The sequence below is a fragment of the Prenolepis imparis genome, unplaced genomic scaffold (assembly GCF_030444845.1).
Source record: "Prenolepis imparis isolate NDT839.2.m4 unplaced genomic scaffold, iyPreImpa1.0 SCAF_3, whole genome shotgun sequence".
Classification (NCBI taxonomy): domain Eukaryota; kingdom Metazoa; phylum Arthropoda; class Insecta; order Hymenoptera; family Formicidae; genus Prenolepis; species Prenolepis imparis.
The window spans coordinates 14,822,189-14,841,814 of record NW_028141161.1 but is presented as its reverse complement, the minus strand read 5'-3'; the positions used below and the strand labels follow the sequence as shown (position 1 = coordinate 14,841,814).

At 35.1% G+C, this 19,626-nt stretch overlaps 2 protein-coding genes across 3 annotated transcripts in view; one reads left to right on the top strand and one right to left on the bottom strand.

Annotated features, from left to right (window-relative positions):
* The window catches only part of Stet (stem cell tumor), a 364,546-nt gene that overhangs the window by 114,162 nt on the left and 230,758 nt on the right, over window positions 1–19,626 (top strand). The window lies entirely within an intron of this gene.
* The window catches only part of LOC145933726 (uncharacterized), a 187,513-nt gene that overhangs the window by 70,877 nt on the left and 97,010 nt on the right, over window positions 1–19,626 (bottom strand). Inside the window, exon 4 of the mRNA XM_083033706.1 lies at window positions 8,573–8,625. Within this exon, the coding sequence (XP_082889832.1) occupies window positions 8,573–8,625 (53 nt within the window). The remainder of the gene's footprint in view (window positions 1–8,572; window positions 8,626–19,626) is intronic.

Genomic DNA, 19,626 nt, shown 5'->3' with positions numbered 1-19,626 from the left:
AGGCAACAACTGTACGCTACGATAGCGATTGGACTGGATTCGGTGTCGCGCTTTATTTACGAGTCTTGGTCGTTCATGAGTAACAGATACGAGCCAATGTTTACGTATATCACGCTATTGGTGCCTGTTACGACTGCGAAATACGAGGCAAAGTTGTCGGAAGACGCGGACGGCGCCGGCAGAATGCACATTGCATTCCGGGAGGAACGGAAGGATCCGCTGGTCATCCAACGGGGAGAGCTGATAGGATGACATTTGATAGTCTCTCCTATATAGTAGTATATACATATCCGGAGACCGTACAATCTCCACTCGTATCCGCGTCGTTCCGGGTGATACGTGTAACGGTCTTACAGTTACGACCGCGTAAAAGCCCGTACGAATGGCACGTCGTTCTGTCGATAGAGGAAGAGCGAGAGGAACGGAGGAGAAGAAGAAAAAAAAAATGAAGAAGACTGAACCAACTCATGGCGCCCCGTGCAATGACACTGCACGCTCCTATTTTCGCTAAACTCGCTCTGGCGACGCGCACGGAATCGAAGCGGCGACGACGCGAATGTTAACACGAGTGTGACGATCGTTCGTTTACACCGAGACTGAGTTTCTAATCACGGTAACGGGTCGCTAACATCATCTCCGACGCGTTCGTTCGTCCGTTCGTGCGCGGGAGTTTAACGGGACTCGCGGAGAGTTCATCGATTCCCCGGTCCGCGATAGCTGACTTTAGCAGGAAAATTGGGATCGTAAGAGGCACGCGATGTTGCTAACTTGAAGGTGATTATATAACGTAATAAATGAATAATATGTCGGCTTAACATAGAAGTACGAATATATAATTAAAATTTCATTAAATTCATATATTAGATTTCGTGGTCCTTTATAATATATATATATATATATATATATATATGTATATACATATATATAATATGAATATTATAAAATATTAATTATATTCTGCAAGGAAGATTATTATTAGGTTATAACTTTTGCCAGGTACTGCATTCTATTTTCATATAATCAATAATTGAGTTATCTCCTTTGAAAATAAGGAAGCTTTTCAGACCCGTTTAATTAAATTAGAGATAAAAGAGTACACATTTGTCTTCTCAGTTTTACGAGACAAGAAATATTCGATCCGTGCCAGTTTCGAAATAAATGTAATTGGTTGAATCCGACTACTCGGGAGATCTTGAAAAGATATGTTAATAGTTGATTAAAAAAAGATGTACTTCTTGGTATTCTTGCGGAAGCTCGCCTGACCCGGAAGCGCGATCGGCGAACTGCGGGCACGCTCCGTTTCGCGGTCTGCTTTCGAGATTAATTGAAAGAAAAATAAAAAGAGAAGCAGAGAGAGAAAGATAAAGACAGAGGGAGGGAAAGGGAATAGGATGCGAGGAAGGATACAGCTTAGCACGAGACCGGCAGACGGAATGGAGCGGAAGGCAGGATAGACTAATTACGTTATTTATAAGCAGCGTAGGCGCAACTACGCGTGACTACGTTCGGAACTACCGACACTAGCACATGCATCGTTTCAGATGCAGAGCTAGCTGGCATTAGCATACGAAGTCTTTTTAGCCGTGTCACGTTAAATATAAAAAAAGCCTTTAAGAATGACACATTTCACGGATTTCTTGATGAAGATAAAGAATCGCAAAAAGAAAGTTACGAAAGACAGTCTTTCGACTTAATTATCGCGTATTTCTAACTATGATTGCCCATTTCTTACTTGAGAGAAAAAACAGATAGAGAATTTTAACATAAGAAATATACAGCAATTTAATAGCGTATTAATTATATATCGTAAAATTTAATTTCATTACATTAATGTAATTAACGTACAAATCATCGGTCATGAAAATATTTCGTTTAATTTTAGCGATGTTATGTTACGAGTGTTTAGATAGAACAAGCTGATTAGAGAGACCGCACAGATTAAGCTACGCCGAAATATTATCCCTATAACGTAACATAATTAAGCAAAAATTATTTCAGCAGAAAACGTCAAGAGGAGATGTAACGAAGGGAGAGAGGAGGGAGATTCACGCTTATTAAATCATTAATATCTTTTTTTTTTTACGCTCGTTGCTGAGCAACATAGTCGGCGCGGAACCGCTCAAAGTAGTAGCGGATTGTTTAGTGGCCGTAATCGAACTTAAGTAGTCAGATAGCGGCAAAAGCCGGCCGCGCCGTGTAGCGCGCCGTTTAATGGAGGCCTCGTGGATTATTCTTAAGACACCGCCGCCGAGAGGTACACGTCCTATCGTCCACCTCCAACCGTTTCCGCCGACTATTATCATCGCTTCTCTTTCTCCTCTAGAGCGCGAGCGGCAGACTCCGCCGTATACGTACGTACGCGCGCATCTAAATGACGGTGGGTCGGATAATTGCGTTTATTAAAATGTTACGCGTTCTAGTTCTCGCGTGTGCACCCCTATAGAAACTGTGACCACTCTAGCGTGCGACGTCGCATTAAGTCGCTCTTAAGACTTCCTCTGTGTCTCGTGTTATATTCCATGGTTTACGGTGTGACAGAGCCAAATTGGATAAAACAAAGTAGTATAATAAGATATTATAGCAGGGAGATAAAAACTTATAGCTATAAGTTAAAACAACGAAATGATTTGTGTATATATTATATGCAATACATTCTGAGGGTTGCTTTTAATCAAGATAAAATCGACAGCAAAAATGACGCGAAAAATGATGAATTTATTTGACTTAATTTAACTTTATGAAGAGCCTTATCTTTATTATCCTGCGAATAACTTTATGATTAAGGCATTGACGAAGATAAAACGCATCGTTAACGAAGTCACGATTATGAGTATAAAATCGATACTTTTTTGCTCGCTAAATTCCTTTTAAGAAACGTACCCGAAAGTTTTTAAGCGCCCGTCCTCGATGTGATTATTAAATATTGGATAACTATATATACCTAATACAAGCGAAATACCATTTCGATGGGTGATTACACCAGGCCTTTCGCAGCTGCAGGCTCTCTTAATTAAATCACGAGCCCCGGTCTCGATTTAATTAACATTAACTCGCGCGCGTGTCTCAAAGTCCAAGCTCCTCCTTCCATGAATAGTATCCTCCACCTCCCTACCCCCTCAGAAACCCGGCCGTTAATTAACGTGCAAATTGAAATTTGCAAAATCTTTCGATATGCCTCGTCATCAACGTCGGCTGACGCCTTGAATGTCGTCGCGTTCGAGGAATCTAATTTTCTCACGCCCCTCGGTTAGGCAAATTTATGGTCCTTAAGTCTCCGATGAGGATTATATATAGGGCGTTTCAACTCGACTTGTGGAGGTCGCACATCTTAAAGGACGTCAAAGTATTAAATGCTGAGAAAGAATTTTCTACCTTTCATCCCATATATATTTAATGCCCTTTTTTTTATTCTTTCTTCAAATCCCTTCACTTATTTCGATAACCTCTTGAACGTTAGGCGAGAAAAAAAGAGTTCTATCAGCGACCGTATTATAGCGCTCTCGCCCACGCCGGCTAAGCGTGTCGCAACTTTTTACATCACGTGCCTGCTCTCGTGTTATGCCGCTATGCTTCGTTGTTTTGCGTGCAGATGCATGCATACGTGTCCGCGAAGAAAGGTGCATCTTTATGAAACTCGGAATTCTTTGCGACGACTGTATCGGAATCTACGAAACTCCGTGTGCCTACATGAAATAGTAGTTGGACCACTCGCGAGCTTTGTTAAACCGTATATTTATTAACGTACATATATATTAACATTCTTTTTTTTCTACTGCGAAACCTCCGCGAATTTCTCTCGACACTAACATGACCGAGAATTGGCGGCGACTATTCAGAATAGGACATCACACAAAGGAAACAAGAATTAAATGCATATATCAAACTGTGGGTGTGTATTCTCCTGCGTTTTGATTAAGTAACGAAAACCTCAGAATGGAGCTCGGCGTTGTAACAGTCATACATAATTCCGCGAGGACTTGACAAAAATGTATAGTAGTTGAACGCAGAGAACTGTTAAGGGATAGCAGGCGACATGAAAAAGGAGCAACACGAATTATAGGGGAATATCTACCCATAGAGCACCGGACGGGAAAGAAAGAAAGATGTAGAGAATGGGATAAGAGAGAGAGTTTTACAAGAGAGCGAGAAAGGCGGGCGAGAGAGAGATTGGGATGGGCTACGTGTCCTGGCGAAATCCTCGGCCATTATTTCGGCCTGGTACCCCCCTGTGTACGTCCGCCAGAAATGAATATGCAAGAACCTAGCGGCGAATATTTACGGCGCGAGCACCTATACGCCGGGTTTCAAAAGATGAAGCCGACCAGAACCGGCGCGGCTCTTCCGCTCGCGAAGTTACAAGTCGAATACGTGCGCCGGGGATCGATCTTTATTGATAGCAGCGAATTATTCAATATTGCGAAATTACAGAATTTTTGCAGTGCGAACTAGCCTTCTCAAGAATAAAAATTTAAAAAATTTAATTAACTTTAATTGCATTTTATAAGTTCTTTTTTATTGTAAAACTATATCGAAATACTTCATTTGAGACATTCTGCAAAATAATCAGAAAAGTCTTATAAAAGACTTATTTTTTTTTCCTACATTATTTTTTTTGTCTCTTCAATTAATCTCTTTAATTTAAAGGCATATAATAAAAAATTTGAGATGATAATTTATATCTATATATCTCTTCTAATTAGCGATTTTGACTCTCATTACACTCATTTACAATATTCTTCATTCAATGTCTCGAAAGTTACACCGTAGAAAGGAGCTTTCTGCTGGACGATCAACTCATACTACTATAACTTGGGTTTGACGTAAATCAATTAGCGGTGAAGAACCAGCCGAGCGTTGCACCGTGTAATTCCACACGAACGATTTAATTTTGGCACGCGGCGCGGTGAGATTAAGATTATGGTCTAATTAGATTACGTAGAAACTACCGCGATCGCGAAACCGCTTGACGAGGTATCGCGCCAAAGAGAAGTCCAAAGAGAAGAGAGAGAGAGAGAGAAAGAGAAAGATATAATATATATATCTCTCTGATCGAATTTCTCGAACGATGCGGAATAGCAGATATCAAATGTACTGCAAAACAACTAATTAGCGGATTATTAAAGCGTCAGCAGAAATAAGGCTAGAGAGAAAGAGAGCGAAATATCTGCTCGTTAAATCATCCGCCTTATTTCGATAAGCGGAAGAGCCACTGCCGGCGCGTACTTCGCTAATGAGGAAGCGTATATCTACTTCTCGCCACCGCTCATGTATAGAGCCGGTCGTCTCGACCAGGCTGAAGAGTGCAATGCACGCGTTGCATCGCCCGAGAGATCCCAGGGATGATGCAACGCCTATCTTTCCTCATCGTTTTTATCACTATATCTGATTGAGAACTCAAGAAGTAAATCACACACACACATTACTTAAAAATGTTAAACATCAACTTTATAACACTTGCGTAATCGCGGATAATAATAATTTCTGCTATTAACAACGTATTTTACGTTAACTTTTAATTATTTTGATAATCCATCAAGTTTGCTTTAGGTTCTTAATATAAAATAGAAAAAATAAAAATATACTTGCAAATTTTTGTTAATTTTTTTAAATAATGTCATAACTGATTTCTCTCTCACTGATGGTGATTTTAATAGTGCGTTATTAATTATTGCTATACATAGTACTTATTTATTAATCGTATTCTCATCGACTTGCGTAATTTTCGAGAATATAGTTAGTCGGGCTGATGAAAATGTTTGGCGCTGGATGCTACTCAGACTCTTTATCAACGATGAGAAAACCTACGGCTACGTCTTAACGGGCTTGACTACCGTGCCCGCTCGTTTTCATAAGCTTTCCCCGCGTTCCCCCCGGAACCGGATCCGACTATAATCGTTCTGGAACTCCTAATACCGCTTTGCTCGCAAATCCCCATTGCCGCCACCCAACCTCGTGCCTCTTTTGCTACGTCGTGAAAATATACGTCCTAGATAAACGCCGGAGCAAATGCGTTTTTGGCCCCCGTTTATTTCCGACGGAAATTGTTAAAAAAGCCTGCGGCTAACAGATTGTAATTAACGATTATTAACGTTTCAGCAAATTGCATTCACGTCGCTGCTCGATGTTGATAACATTCACGAGACGTAATAACAAACACGATGATAAACGATGAAGTGATAGCAGTTTATTGTATGTATGTAGTCGTCGAAAAATGCTTTAAACTAAATAACTAAATAATTTCATTGAATTGACAAAATATTTTGTTTTATTAATCGGCACATGTTAACTTAATTATTCTTATTGTAAAATATATTAATATATATAATATATATATATCAGATTTGTACATTAAAAAAGAAAAAGAGAAGAAAGAGAGCTTTTATTTTTCTCTCTTTCTTTCTCTCTTTCTCTCTCGATATAATATAAAATATACATATATCAAGCCATATATGTGTATACGCAATCTTGTAATTTTATTTTATTTAAATATTTTCACAAAAATTAATACCTATATAACATTGCACATGAAATATGAAAATTTAAAAAAGGATTTTTATTGAATTTTTAGTATGAAAATTTAATATGAACTTTAATTTGAATTTAAAGCAATCTAGATTATTTTTGTAGGTATGTATATTGAAATCATACTACGAGCTTTTAAATCAAAATTATATAGTTCTGTCAGGTTCATAGAAGTTGCACAGCTGAGAAAAAGAATAAAATGATACAGCAAAAGAGAAAGTTCGGCCGCGACCGGAAGCGCACTTATTTTTATTCCTTACGAAAGCTTGTCGTGACGAAAGGGGAAATGGTCGGAGTCTTTGCCGCTTTTGCTCCAGCCATCTCTCGATCGAAAGACGGGCGCGGGCCTTCTAAACATAGTTCTTTGCTGCGACCTCCTCAAGAAGAGACTACTTCCCTGAGCTTCGACACAAAGGCATAAAATAGAGTCAAAGGAGTGTCGGCGGTACTCGATCATTTATTAGTTTTGCTTTCGCGAAATAATTTGCTTTGTCGTAAGCGCTGGATGTCGGAAAGTTTGCTCGCTGTAATGTTTCAAAGTCCTCTGAGATTGTCATGCAAGCGTTAATTAAAAGTCATAAAGTATGTAACTTTAAAAATCGGTATATTTAAATTAATTTATAAAGAGAAAATTATGAGATAATAATTAAGACAAAATTATGAGACAAAAATATCGAAATTTTTACCGAACAGTTTTTTTTTTCTCAAATAATAGAATTATAAAAATTCTCAAAATTATTAACGATAAGAATTTAAAAAAAGTTTAGAATCGATTTGATATTCCTTAAGATGGTTAGAAGATCATCATTCGACATGTCCAGTTTATTGAGAAATACTATCGAATATTATAAACAGAATCAGCAAAAAATGTGTTTGAATCGTATGTCGAGATAATGAGTGAAATCATCTTTAGTGTGCGTATAGAATAAGTAGAGTGTAGCGTAAACAGAGATCACGGGGAAATAGCTTATCCCCGGCAACTGTTAGATTCTTGGTAAAAAAAAAAAAAGATTCGATGATAGGTGCATGCGCGATTTGCTGCAACTTGCACTCCGTTAAAGCAACTTATGCGTTATCACGTGGTTGACATTTCCGCGAGACATAGCGAATGAGCATGAACAATCCGACAAGAATATAATTAGCACAGTGAGTTGTGAATGTCTCTATTTATACGACTGCTGCAATTTATTTCGGTGCAGAGGGATCGCCCCAGTGGTTTTCAACCACTCCGACAGCCTAGCCCGTTGATTTTGCGAAATCTTTTGTTGAATTGAAGACAGAATGAGTTATTATTATCGTGCTCTTAGCTATGGGCTCTGATTATATTGTAAACGATTTTTCCTCGAGAGTAAGGCACACAGAAGTTTATAGCATTTAAAAATGAAATTTTTCGCCGTCCGAACTTTTGACAAGCGATTAAATATCGAAATATTATTCATTATTTAATTTCAATTAGGCTTTACTTTAACAGTATATTAATTTCAGATGAGTTTATAAAGTTATTCTTAAATGTATTAAAAAGTTATGAAAAACAAAAAGAAAAAAAAAACATTAGAAATAATCTGAAAATTATTTTATGAATACATTATTTTTTTATTGAATGTTTGACTAAAAAATATTTAAAAATCTGCTGTTAATAAAAAAAAACCTATATTGCTGTTAGATAAATTTAGTTTCTGCTTATGAATTATTCCAGTCATCGTTTGCGCGCACGAGCGCGTTTTTAAAATATATTTACACATCGTATTTGTGCGTCGTAAACGACTAAAAATACATCTCTATCTGAAATAGTTGCAATCCCGTCTGTTTTCTTTCTTTTTTCTTATCAACTCCATCGCGATTATTTTTATCGAATTTATTCTTTTTAATTTGCTCTCTTACTATATGTATGTATATTTAAAAAAAAATATTAAAAATTATATGCGATTTAATCTGTTAAATCTATTAAATTTTATTTGATTCTAATTTGTTCTAACTCATCCATTTTACGGTAACAGATCTATCTACAATCTATCTACAATCTATCTACAATATCTCAGAAATTCGTTACCTTAAAATAAAAGTAACAGTGGAGTTGATGGTGTTGAAGTTATCCTGATTGATCTGTAACATACAAATAAAAAATTTAAATTGTAGCAACGCTTAAATAATTAATATTTTCTAAAATTATTATTATACGCACTGAATTTTCTATTTGATGCATGCAATAATAAGCAGAAGTATATAATAAAATAATTTTGAAATTTTGAAAAGACTTTTTTTTTTAATAGAAACTCTTACAGAATTTTTATAAAAGTGTTTTTTCTCCCATTGGGAGGATTATATTATATAAAATTTAAAAAAAAATATAAAATATAACAATATTATATAATTTATAATTTATTAGATTATTAAGAAATTATACCTGACATTTCCATATAAGTGAATAAATATACAAGTTAAAATTAAAGGTAAATATAGATACACGGATTATAATATTCAAGAATATAATTAAATTTGCCGATTGTTTACATGACAGATTTCAATTGAATAAATCTCGTGATACACAGCAGTGCATTGTAAGAAAATGAGCGCTAAATGTAAAATAAATTAATTCATTGTCGCCGCGAAATATAATACAATATAGAATAAATTCATGCGGAATATTCTGTTTCTTGAATTTCAAATTAATTATTAATTAAACAAATTGATATATTACTACTTTTCATTATTTTAATGAGTTTAATTACTTTAATTTAATTACTTTAATCGATCCTGCAATTTGTGTTTTATTACGCAATCTCAATCCGAATGACAAATTATATTTAAACGTCGAAAAATTTAAAACATGGGACAAAATATAGTTGACTCTAAGCATCATTAGAAGAATACTTATTGTCCACGATATTGAAAATTGTAATGAAACCATTTTATAATTTTATTTTACAAAATAATTTTTCTAAAAAAATTATATAATTTATAATTTTTATCCCTCTGTTGTTTCGATTTTTACATAAATAAATAATCGCACGGAATACGCACTTCGACAAAGACCTATCATTGCGATACAGTTTCGTGTCATTTATGAAAGTTAATTAATTATTAAATTATAATAATCGACCGAATCATTTCCCGATACACATGGCAATGGCGTTTGCAAAAGGAATTTGACAATATACGGAGCGTTTCCGCATTACTATTTTACTACTCGAGCATCACTGTGCGAATGATAGCAAAGCAGTAGCATGTACATATGTATGTATATACATAAATAATAACGCGCTAGACGACACCAAGGCCGAATACCATGTTGTTCCATTATGTTGTTCATAATTTATGTCATAATATTCTACGTCTACGTAGTATTAAAATATACATATACATATGTATACGCGGAATACTATGTTTCTTTAAATTATAGATTAATTATTATTTATTAAACAATTGCGCGATTGATGTAGCTTTGTTATATTAATTATTCGATTGACTAATTGCTTGTTTTTAATACTAAATATATTTAAATTTATTTTTCTAGTATAACTAAAAAACCCAGCAAGTCCTTATCAATTAAGCCTATTAAGAATACGATTTCTCTTATTGAGATCTGATAATCTAAAATACTCGATCTGATAATCTAAAATAACTGGACGACTTGCGTGTAAAGATACAGTTCGTCTCGGTGTTTCTGCACGTGACTTGGCACGAGATATTGCTGTGTCTCTTGATTACGTATTTTCGATGCAAAGAATTTGCGGCTCGTTTCTGGGGATGCAGCTTGATGCATATACAAGTACAATAAATGTTCAGTCGCGAGAAACGTTTTTTTCATTTTTCGAAATAACGCCACGTTGTAATTTCAATGGTTCTTCACTACTGGAGAACTCTCGTGATGAGGATACCTAGTTGAGTATCTCACTAATCGTGAGTTCTATGACACAAGCGTCGCGACTAAAGAGTTGCTGTCGTTCTCGCGAACATCTTAAGTGTTTTGCTCTGCTCTTAAATATCACGCTTCACGACTTGTCTTCACGTTGTAGCTCGATATCGTCGAGACGCAAATAGATGTTTTTATCTCATAAGCGAAGCAAACACGCTTGGATTGCCGTTTATGTAACGGGAACATGCGAATGCTTAAAATGACACCAAAGCTCATAATAGTAAATCCGTATAACGTGATATCACAAAGTATAGCTGTGCACTTCTCTTCTTACTATAATTATTTCTAATATGGACTATTTTTTAGCATAAAAATTGATTGCGCACTATTTTTTCTTTTTCACAATTTTTAAAAATTTTTACATTATTATTTTGAATTTTATCAAATCTATTTGAAATTTATTAAAAGTTAAGATTGTTACACGTTCGCAATCAATCGTTTACCCCATTTACAAATTATTAATGGTTCAATAATAAATTTAAAAAAGTCACTTGTTTTGATTCTGTGATTTGTTTAATTTCTTGATGCATTTAAAATGGCATTAAACGAGTGAGAACAATTAAAATTCGAAGAGAATGTACATATGTACATCATTATGTGTAATATATCGAGAGAAAATTTGAGATACAGGCACCAAAAATATTCACAGTATTTTTATTCGTTCGCGCGCGCGCATGAATAGTGTGTGATTTGAATATCATTTAAATACAAAATTATCATCAGTACGCAAGCGAAATGAAATAAGTTTAATTGAAGCATCCGAAGTGTAGCAGTTAGAGTATTCTAATTCACGCGGCGAATCTTTCTTTTTTCGCGGCTTTTAAGCAGCGTTTTGCGCTACATCGCTTATTCGCGTGTGTCGAACTTTTGGAATATCGAAGGTTTTATCGCCCCCTTTCATGCAGTCTCTCATGGGATATTCGATGAAGCTCGAGTGATGAAGCTTCATGTGAAATTTGCCTTTTACACGATCGTTTCTGCGCATGGAGAATAACCAGGCATCCACGAATATCCACACGGGATACGTAAAACCGATCTGAAGAAAATTACCGCAGAGTCTTTCATCCGTTTCTTCATGTCTCCTCAGAGACGTAAACGCGAAGCTCATTTCCGCGCCTAAGCTGACTGAGTTTGATTCTCCATACTCTATTGAGTAAGAGTTTTTATTATACCTCATTTGTGTTAACGTCATTTAGATGCAATAGGTAATATTCGAAAGTGCTACGTTTTTTGATATCAACAATCTGCAATTTTTATTATATCTCTTTAAGGAAGCTACTAAGATGTAATTCATAGACTCATTACATTTTTAGAAGCTATTATTATAATATATTGATTTTAAACATATAAAAAATTAGATGCATAAATTTTTTTCAAACAGTTTTATATGATAAATTGCTTTTGGATTGCAAATTTGATTTTTTCTTACATAAATGCAACTCGTTCACGGAAATAAATTAACGTACTAAAAAATTACATTTCTGTAAATTTAAACATATGCAAACTTGCTAAGTTTATAGCGATTTCCTCTGTAACTTCGAAAAAAATCATAATACCACGCAAAATATGAAATTCCACCGCTATTTTAAAATATGAAAAAGCAGAAACTGCGAAGGGGAAAATGTTTCATGTCATACTTATGCAGTTATTATAATATAGTTTTCCGCATATATAACATTTTGTTTCGTTATGATGGCTGTAGCTTTGTGAATATATTAGCAATTTATTTCTGCTTTATAGTGCAAGAAAGCTTTGTCTTTTCCTTAACAGTTTATCAATTATAATTTTCTTCTTAACTTTATACGTATAAATATATTATTGCATTAACAAAGAATAATCAAACTTCTCTCTCAAAGTATTAAAAATTAGAAATATTTTTTTATAATTAATCTTTGTACCTGAAGAATAAATATATGTTTATTTCTGATCGACGGCATCAAGTGTTTAATTAACATATTACGTAAATGATGAAAGTTTCGCTTTCATTGTGCTTTTGTGATACAAGACTATCGTACATCCATTTAAATAGTATTAACTTTTGCTCGCTTTAAGTCCGTTATTGTCAACAAAATCATTCACCCCCATCGCGTTCTGCGTGTCATCATTAAAGGCGATAGGTGTACAGGTGCTATGCATGGATAAACGAGCATTACGTATACCCGCATGCATGACCTGGTTTCCATGCAAACAGTTCGCGAACGTACAAAGGCTATGCGTAAACGCACAGTATGTGCGGAGAAACAAAGAAGCTGTGGTACATATGTGTGCCTCTCCATAAAGTGTATTGCGACTGATTAATTGTACGAATGTTAGCCGACATTCTAACTTGCGAAATAATAGAAATTAGTTTGAAATGCGTTTCTAAATTATATAGAAACGCTTGCAAAAGCGTTATTATATGCTATAATATATGCACATATGTAGAACTGCATTTTCTTTTTCATGCAAATCACATTTTCCACGGTTGCAGAGTGTATTTTTCACTAATATTTAAATTTCTATTTTTTTACATTAAGAGTCTTACTAATTTCTTAGTTGTAAAATGTAAAATCTTTATATTTATCATAATTTAAAAAATTATTTAAAGTATACTATATTTATATTTTATTTAAAGTCTCTATTTCTTTGCATACGCGTATTTTATTCGTACTTTTGTAAATCTATGAAAATCTTCTTATAACATATCGATACATTATGATGTTGTACATCGAAATAATTTATAACATCTCTTTTAACTTTGAAATTAAATCTTTATGAGTATAAAATTTAACGATATGCAATGCTGATATTTACTTTAATGGAAAGCTCCGATTTTCTACGATACCAGCTTATCCGTGTAAAGCGATTGCTGGAAGATGTGCGTATGTGCGTATTTCAAATATTACCAACTATAACGTGGTATTTTCTAGCGGTAAAATTTTTGTAACAAAGCTCGACAAAGAATTGAATTTTATCTCTCGGTTTCTCCTGCGAAAATCTACCAACGATATTATCCGCAAGCAGCTTATGCTGGTTGCCGCACGTTAACAATTTATACACGGGTAATCATAAATCTCCTTGTCGCACCTTGAACCAGTTATAGCCGCTTTACACGCCCCACAGTGTCCTGCGTTGGAAATTAATATACGGTAACGCCGTGGCGTTACAATAATAATACCGAAGTTTATCGGCTAGGAGATAAACTCGGGCCGCTTTGAATATTCACAACAATTTCGTGACTGTCTTCCAATATATCCGAGGAGAGCTGTTAATACGCAATCAAATAAATTTGAAACAATTAAACATAATTGAAAATTATTATGCTAATATACTGGGAAATGCATTTTCGTGCGACAAGGAGATGTCTTCTTTTTTTTTTTTTTTTTTGTACGGCATTAAATCTTATATTTTATCAAAATATAATAATATATTCGTCATAACGTTGGATCACATATAATCATATAGAGAATACGGGAATCGTCATTTCTCGTGATATTCCAAGTTCTTTCTAATTATTAACAGAAAGAACGTAATGTGTGTATGTTGTTTACGCCAAGACATCGCCTGCAGCAACACGTTGGCCATTTATACAAGATCATTAATTTTCCTCGTTGTTCCTTGAATCAGTTATAGTCCCTTTTGCACATCTTACGATCTCTCGTGACGAGAATTAATATGCGGCCGTGTCGCAGCGTACTATGGTAATAACGAAGTTTCTGCTGAAGAAGATAAACCATAGCTGCCTTAATGTCTCGCAGAAGATCTATCGTAATAGCGAGCGGTGAGCAAAATGTAAAACTGGCGTACACAAATCATATCACGATAAAATTAACCCATCTGTCGTAAAATGTGAAATTGATAAATATTTTTTTTACAGACATTGTAATAATAAAAGTATTAAAAGTATGTAATCACGAGAAGGAGAGACGAATGCCCAAAATAGTTATTCCGCTGTTCGCTATTTAAAAAAGAAATAAATGCAGATTAAATTGGAAACATTTTCATGTGCTTCGAAATTACTGGTCAAGATTAAATGTTGAAACGTTGAAGTGTTAATCGATAATGAAACGGTCTTATATACTTCGTACGTGGCGCAAGTCACGGATATCTTGTTTTCAAGAGAGACTCAGGTAAAGGGAGACGCTGTCGCGTGTTACAAGGAGGCGAATCAGAGGAGCTACGTCGTGAAAGCTTCTTTTGCAGTCCTTACCGCTACGTACGCCGTGTTAGGGAGACCTCCCAAGTCTCTCGCAGAAGGCACGTCATATTTACGCATCGTGTTTGCCTCCGCTGATTACTGTTTGACGTGCTCGGTTGCCCTCTCGTGCTCTGCGTCTGCCCTGTGCTCCTCGTGTTCCGTAGCAGGTCTTTTGCCTTTCGCGCCATGTATACATGTACACACACATACATATGTGTACATACATGTCCCTTTAAACATGTACGTGAACATGGATGCACTGTCCTTCCGAAAGTCATTCGTGGACTCATTATCGATTCTGGCAGATATCCACGGTTAAAATTAAGCTAATAGTCGGAAATCGTACGAGAATTTGGTAAAGTTTAAATTGCGTAACGTTCTGGAAACGTTTCTCAGTCTATGATCAACTGATACATATCTCGCAATCTGTTCCAAACATTACAAACAATTACGCGATTCGATGAAGATCTTGCTTGAGTCCAACCACGAAGCTGATTACGCGATCAATTCAAACGTGGGAGTGAAACTTGCCCTGTGGCTAGAGTCGATGATTGATTCTGTTCGCGCAAAGATGGAAACTTGTTATAGATCAATGCTAAAGAGTATGTGGAGCATATATCGATTATTTAACTATCCTACGTTTCATATACATTTTCATATTCTCGGCCTAGAATATCTGTTGCGAACAATTTTTAAATAATATTAATTTCATCCATTCCGATCATCGTTTCGTGCAAGTTTTTTTTTTAATCCAATTTAGAATTATTTAATATCTAAAAGGTAATATATATAAAAATAGGTATATAAAAATAGATAATAATGCTATACAGTCAGAATTATTTTATGATTCGAGATTATTGAGAAATTTATGAGAACATTTATGTTAAATAAATAATTTTTTAATATACTTTCTTGAAGTATAAATGGTTATTCTTTCAAAAAATAATTTTATTTGCAATTTTGTATAGCGCTCTATTTTTTTAATATCAATTTCTTACATGATACACGTATAATATAGGTATATGCTTGCACTCGTCGACGTCGTCCTCGTTTCATGCTTCGCCGATCTCTTTCGATTGACCATCACTACATCGTAGGAAATAAGCTCTTAGAAAAGAAAAACGGGACATGGGATAGAATAAAGACGGCATGCGGAAAGCACCTGGGAGGCACGAGTACTCGTTGCAGATAGATCCGAATACGATATGCAGACGTGTTAAAAAGGGTCTTAGAAAGAGAAGGGGTTGTGAAAGGAATCCGCGAGCGCGCTTACATCCAAGAGAAGTCAGCACGACACGGCAAAGCAAAAGCTCTGTGAGCTTTTACCAGGATCGCGCACAAGACTCGAGTTTATGTAGATTGTGCGTCGAACTAAGAAACTCAGCAATAACAAGACCACTTTGACTCGCTTTTATATCCTTCATGTCGTTTCTAATGAAGACGATGTCAGAAACAGAAATTAACACAACGCGCAAGAGCGTTTTTGCCAATATCCTCTAATTTTTAATAATTTTAACTTTGAGAAAATATTGAATAAAAGTTTTTACTTTTTCACAGAACTATATCGAAATTTGTATAGGACAGTTAAAAATATAAAATATATGCGGATGAAATATATTGAGGCTTCTAAAAAAATCCCAATAGCATATTTTTTTTATAATTGGCCTTTGTAAATTTAATTTAAATAATTATTTTTAAAAACAAAATATCTGCCGAAACATTCGACTCATTGAATTTTTTTGTTTGTTTCAGGTGAGTGCATTACGGATCTTTTATACTCTTTAATTGGTGAACATATCTAGTAAGTATTCTATAATATGAATGCACTAAATGTGCATTAAATGTTGTAATATATTATTAAGAAATTAGAATTCAGAAATTATCGAATTTTTATTATGAAAACCTCAAAACTGTAATAACAATGAGACGACACGATTTCGGGATAAAATAGAATCAAGATTCGGGACGTCGAACGTGGAGAACGGGATTTTCATGACAATGAAAATCACGGGAAAAATCCGGGGAAAGACGCGTAAAGCCGCTGGGAGAGATTCGAATTCTGTTCGGTGTCGACGCAACGACAGGAAGTCGATCGATCGAATTTTCGCGTGGTGTCGCGTGTCGCGCGCGTTGAATTTCGAATTTATTTATTCCATTTTGTTCGTCGCACATAGATATCTTGAAATTCGCAATACGATCGTGTTTCATATAAGCAACATAAGAAAAAATAATATAATAAGAAAACAATATAAGTAGCTAAATCGCATACGAAAAATTGCTTACGCGGTTTCTAGAATTAGAATCTCCCTTTCTTTTTCTCTCTCTTTTTTCGATTATTATTTCTTTTATGAGAAAATATTTCCTTGTTTCGAGCGTGTATGTTCGTCAAATATTATTCGAGTGAAAAAATCAATGCGACACGTTGTTAGGAAAGCAATATCTACCTGTATACGTGCCGTTCCGCGACGTTGTCTGTGCTTAATATGCATTACTATGCCAATGCCAACCCCTTGACACGCACACTCGCCGCCCACGCCGCCCTCGCTCTTCCCACAACTACCTCATTCGAGAGCCTCAATTCGTTCTCGTAAATATTTACGCGTCGGGCGTTCGATCGCATTTGCATGCGGCTTTTGCCGCGACTTCTGAGGGTAAGTAGGTGAGTAAGCACGAATGCATGTGATTGCCTTTACGGAGGCCGCGCGGTGAATTTGTCCGCAGGTATTGCGGAAGAAGCTGCGCGTGATTTTGATCTACTAGAAGAAAGAATCAGAAATTGATATGTAAAAATTAATTAAACTTAAGCTTGGATTTTGTACTTGCGTTTAGGAATTTCTCGTATAAGATGTAAAATTTTCTTTAGAGGGGTATATTTTTTATCAAACTTTTAAATTTTATATTTGAAAAAAAGAAAAAAAAAGAATTTTCTTTTAAAAGCTTGTTGTTCGGTTCTGTTCTTTATTATTGAGGGCAGAGATTATTAGTTTTAAACGCGCGAAAAGAGAACAATCCACTGGATACCATTAAATATTTATTTTCGAATTACATTTGAGCTGTATGTACTGTGAGTGGATATTATTAGGTTTTAAATTTATTATTTAATATTTTATGAAACATTTTCCAGTAATCAATACGTATTATTTACGAAATTAATTCATTCATATATACACTTTATTGTTTATTATTTCCAATCCAAAATATACGAATAATTGAAAACAGAGCACCGATTTTTGCCTCTGTAAGCATACTGCTGCAATTGATATCGAATTAAATTTATAGGTTTTTCGAAATCCGGCAAGCAATCGTTAATTGCAACTCGTAAATATTTACGGGCGTGATGATCGCATTTGCATATCTAGCTCGAAGCAGGACTTTGCAATGCGAGCGTAACAATTGTGCGACCGTGGTATTCATCGGTTATGCCGCCAGAAAAGCCATTGGAAATTATATAGTACCGAAATGCATTAAAAGTGTCGCGTATCTCATTGTTTCTATTATACGATTAATTCGTTCGCTTCAAGTAGTATAAGTAGGCTTAAATACCATTATATTGAAATTCGAAGTTATAGTCGTGCCTTGCGCGATTGTCGTAAACTTTACGTACATAATAAAGCGTTTACCTGGATATAATAGCGATAAATTATCCCAAATCCCTCACAAAGATCCACGATTAGATATTGAATTTCGCAAAGACCAATAGCATCTTGGATCAAGCTAATTTGGAGCAATAGTAGAAATTGTGTGTGCGTTTGCGTCAGTTCAAATTTTAAGAAAAAAATATATAGCACATTTGAGTTCAATCTCGAATTAAAAAGTCTAAAGGATAAATATAAAATAATAAAAATATTTAATAATTATATATTCTTCATACATATATAAATTGTATCCTTTCATAATTTAATGAGCGAGTTCATGAGAATTGCATATAATTGCTTCGACTATTGCATTGTCGTTCTATCAAGTTCTATTGTTGGAAACGATTAAACGTGTAAATCCTGAATATTGCAGCAGACGGCTATAATAAGTATTACATTACGCGCCAGCATAATGAAGAGGATTTTCAAGGTACGACGTATCGCACGCGTTTATTCTCATGCGAGAATTTTATAAATAGCGTGTGCCAGTTTTGCACTAATTTTCAATGGAAATTATCAAGCACTTTCATGCAACGCATCTTTAAAATTCCTTCTCCCCCTTCTCTGCATTAATTGAACTCGATTGTCCGACAAAATCAACAGTCGGCCGAAGCGGAAGCAACGCTCATCCAATAGGCCACGTTGCCCGGGTGACCGACGAAATCGCAGAATTGTCGAAACGTCCTCATTGGACTGGATAGTGCTCTTAATTAATATGCACGCGCTTTCAACCTAGTGGAACTACGCGAAAATTGATTTGTCGAAGCGAATGTTACCCGAGCGATCGGCTTTACTCTCCTCTTCTCCTCTTCTCTTCTCTCTCTCTGATTTACATTTTCATGCGATATACGGTTGTCTGTTTCGTGTCGTTACGCAAACTCATTTAGGTTTTCTCGTTTTTTTTTTCTATCTAAATGATAATATTGTTCGATATTTGATAATTATAAGTTTTATTATATTTTATTAAAGGAAGTTTCAAGGGGAGGATTATTATAAGTTTTCGTGTTTAAAAAAATACAGTGCCGTTTTTTACTCGAATACGAATTTTTATTATGCACAACATGTTTCGCAATAATTTCTAAAGTATTAATTTCTTCTCTTTCATCTATGTTCAGACTTGCTTTAATTAAGTTTCACCCCTTATATGCTTCTATTATTTTTTTTATAATATAAACGCGTATTTTTTAAATTCTGACAGCACCAGACGAATAAAGTCGACTAGAAACATAGTGTCGTACAAAAGCTACCCGATGCGAATTATCACGAAATAATACGCTAGAGAAAAAACCAAAACTTGGAAGATAAAAAATAATAAATACTTTTTTTCTTTGAATGATGTCGCGAATGCAACACATTTATAGCACATGTCTGCTCGC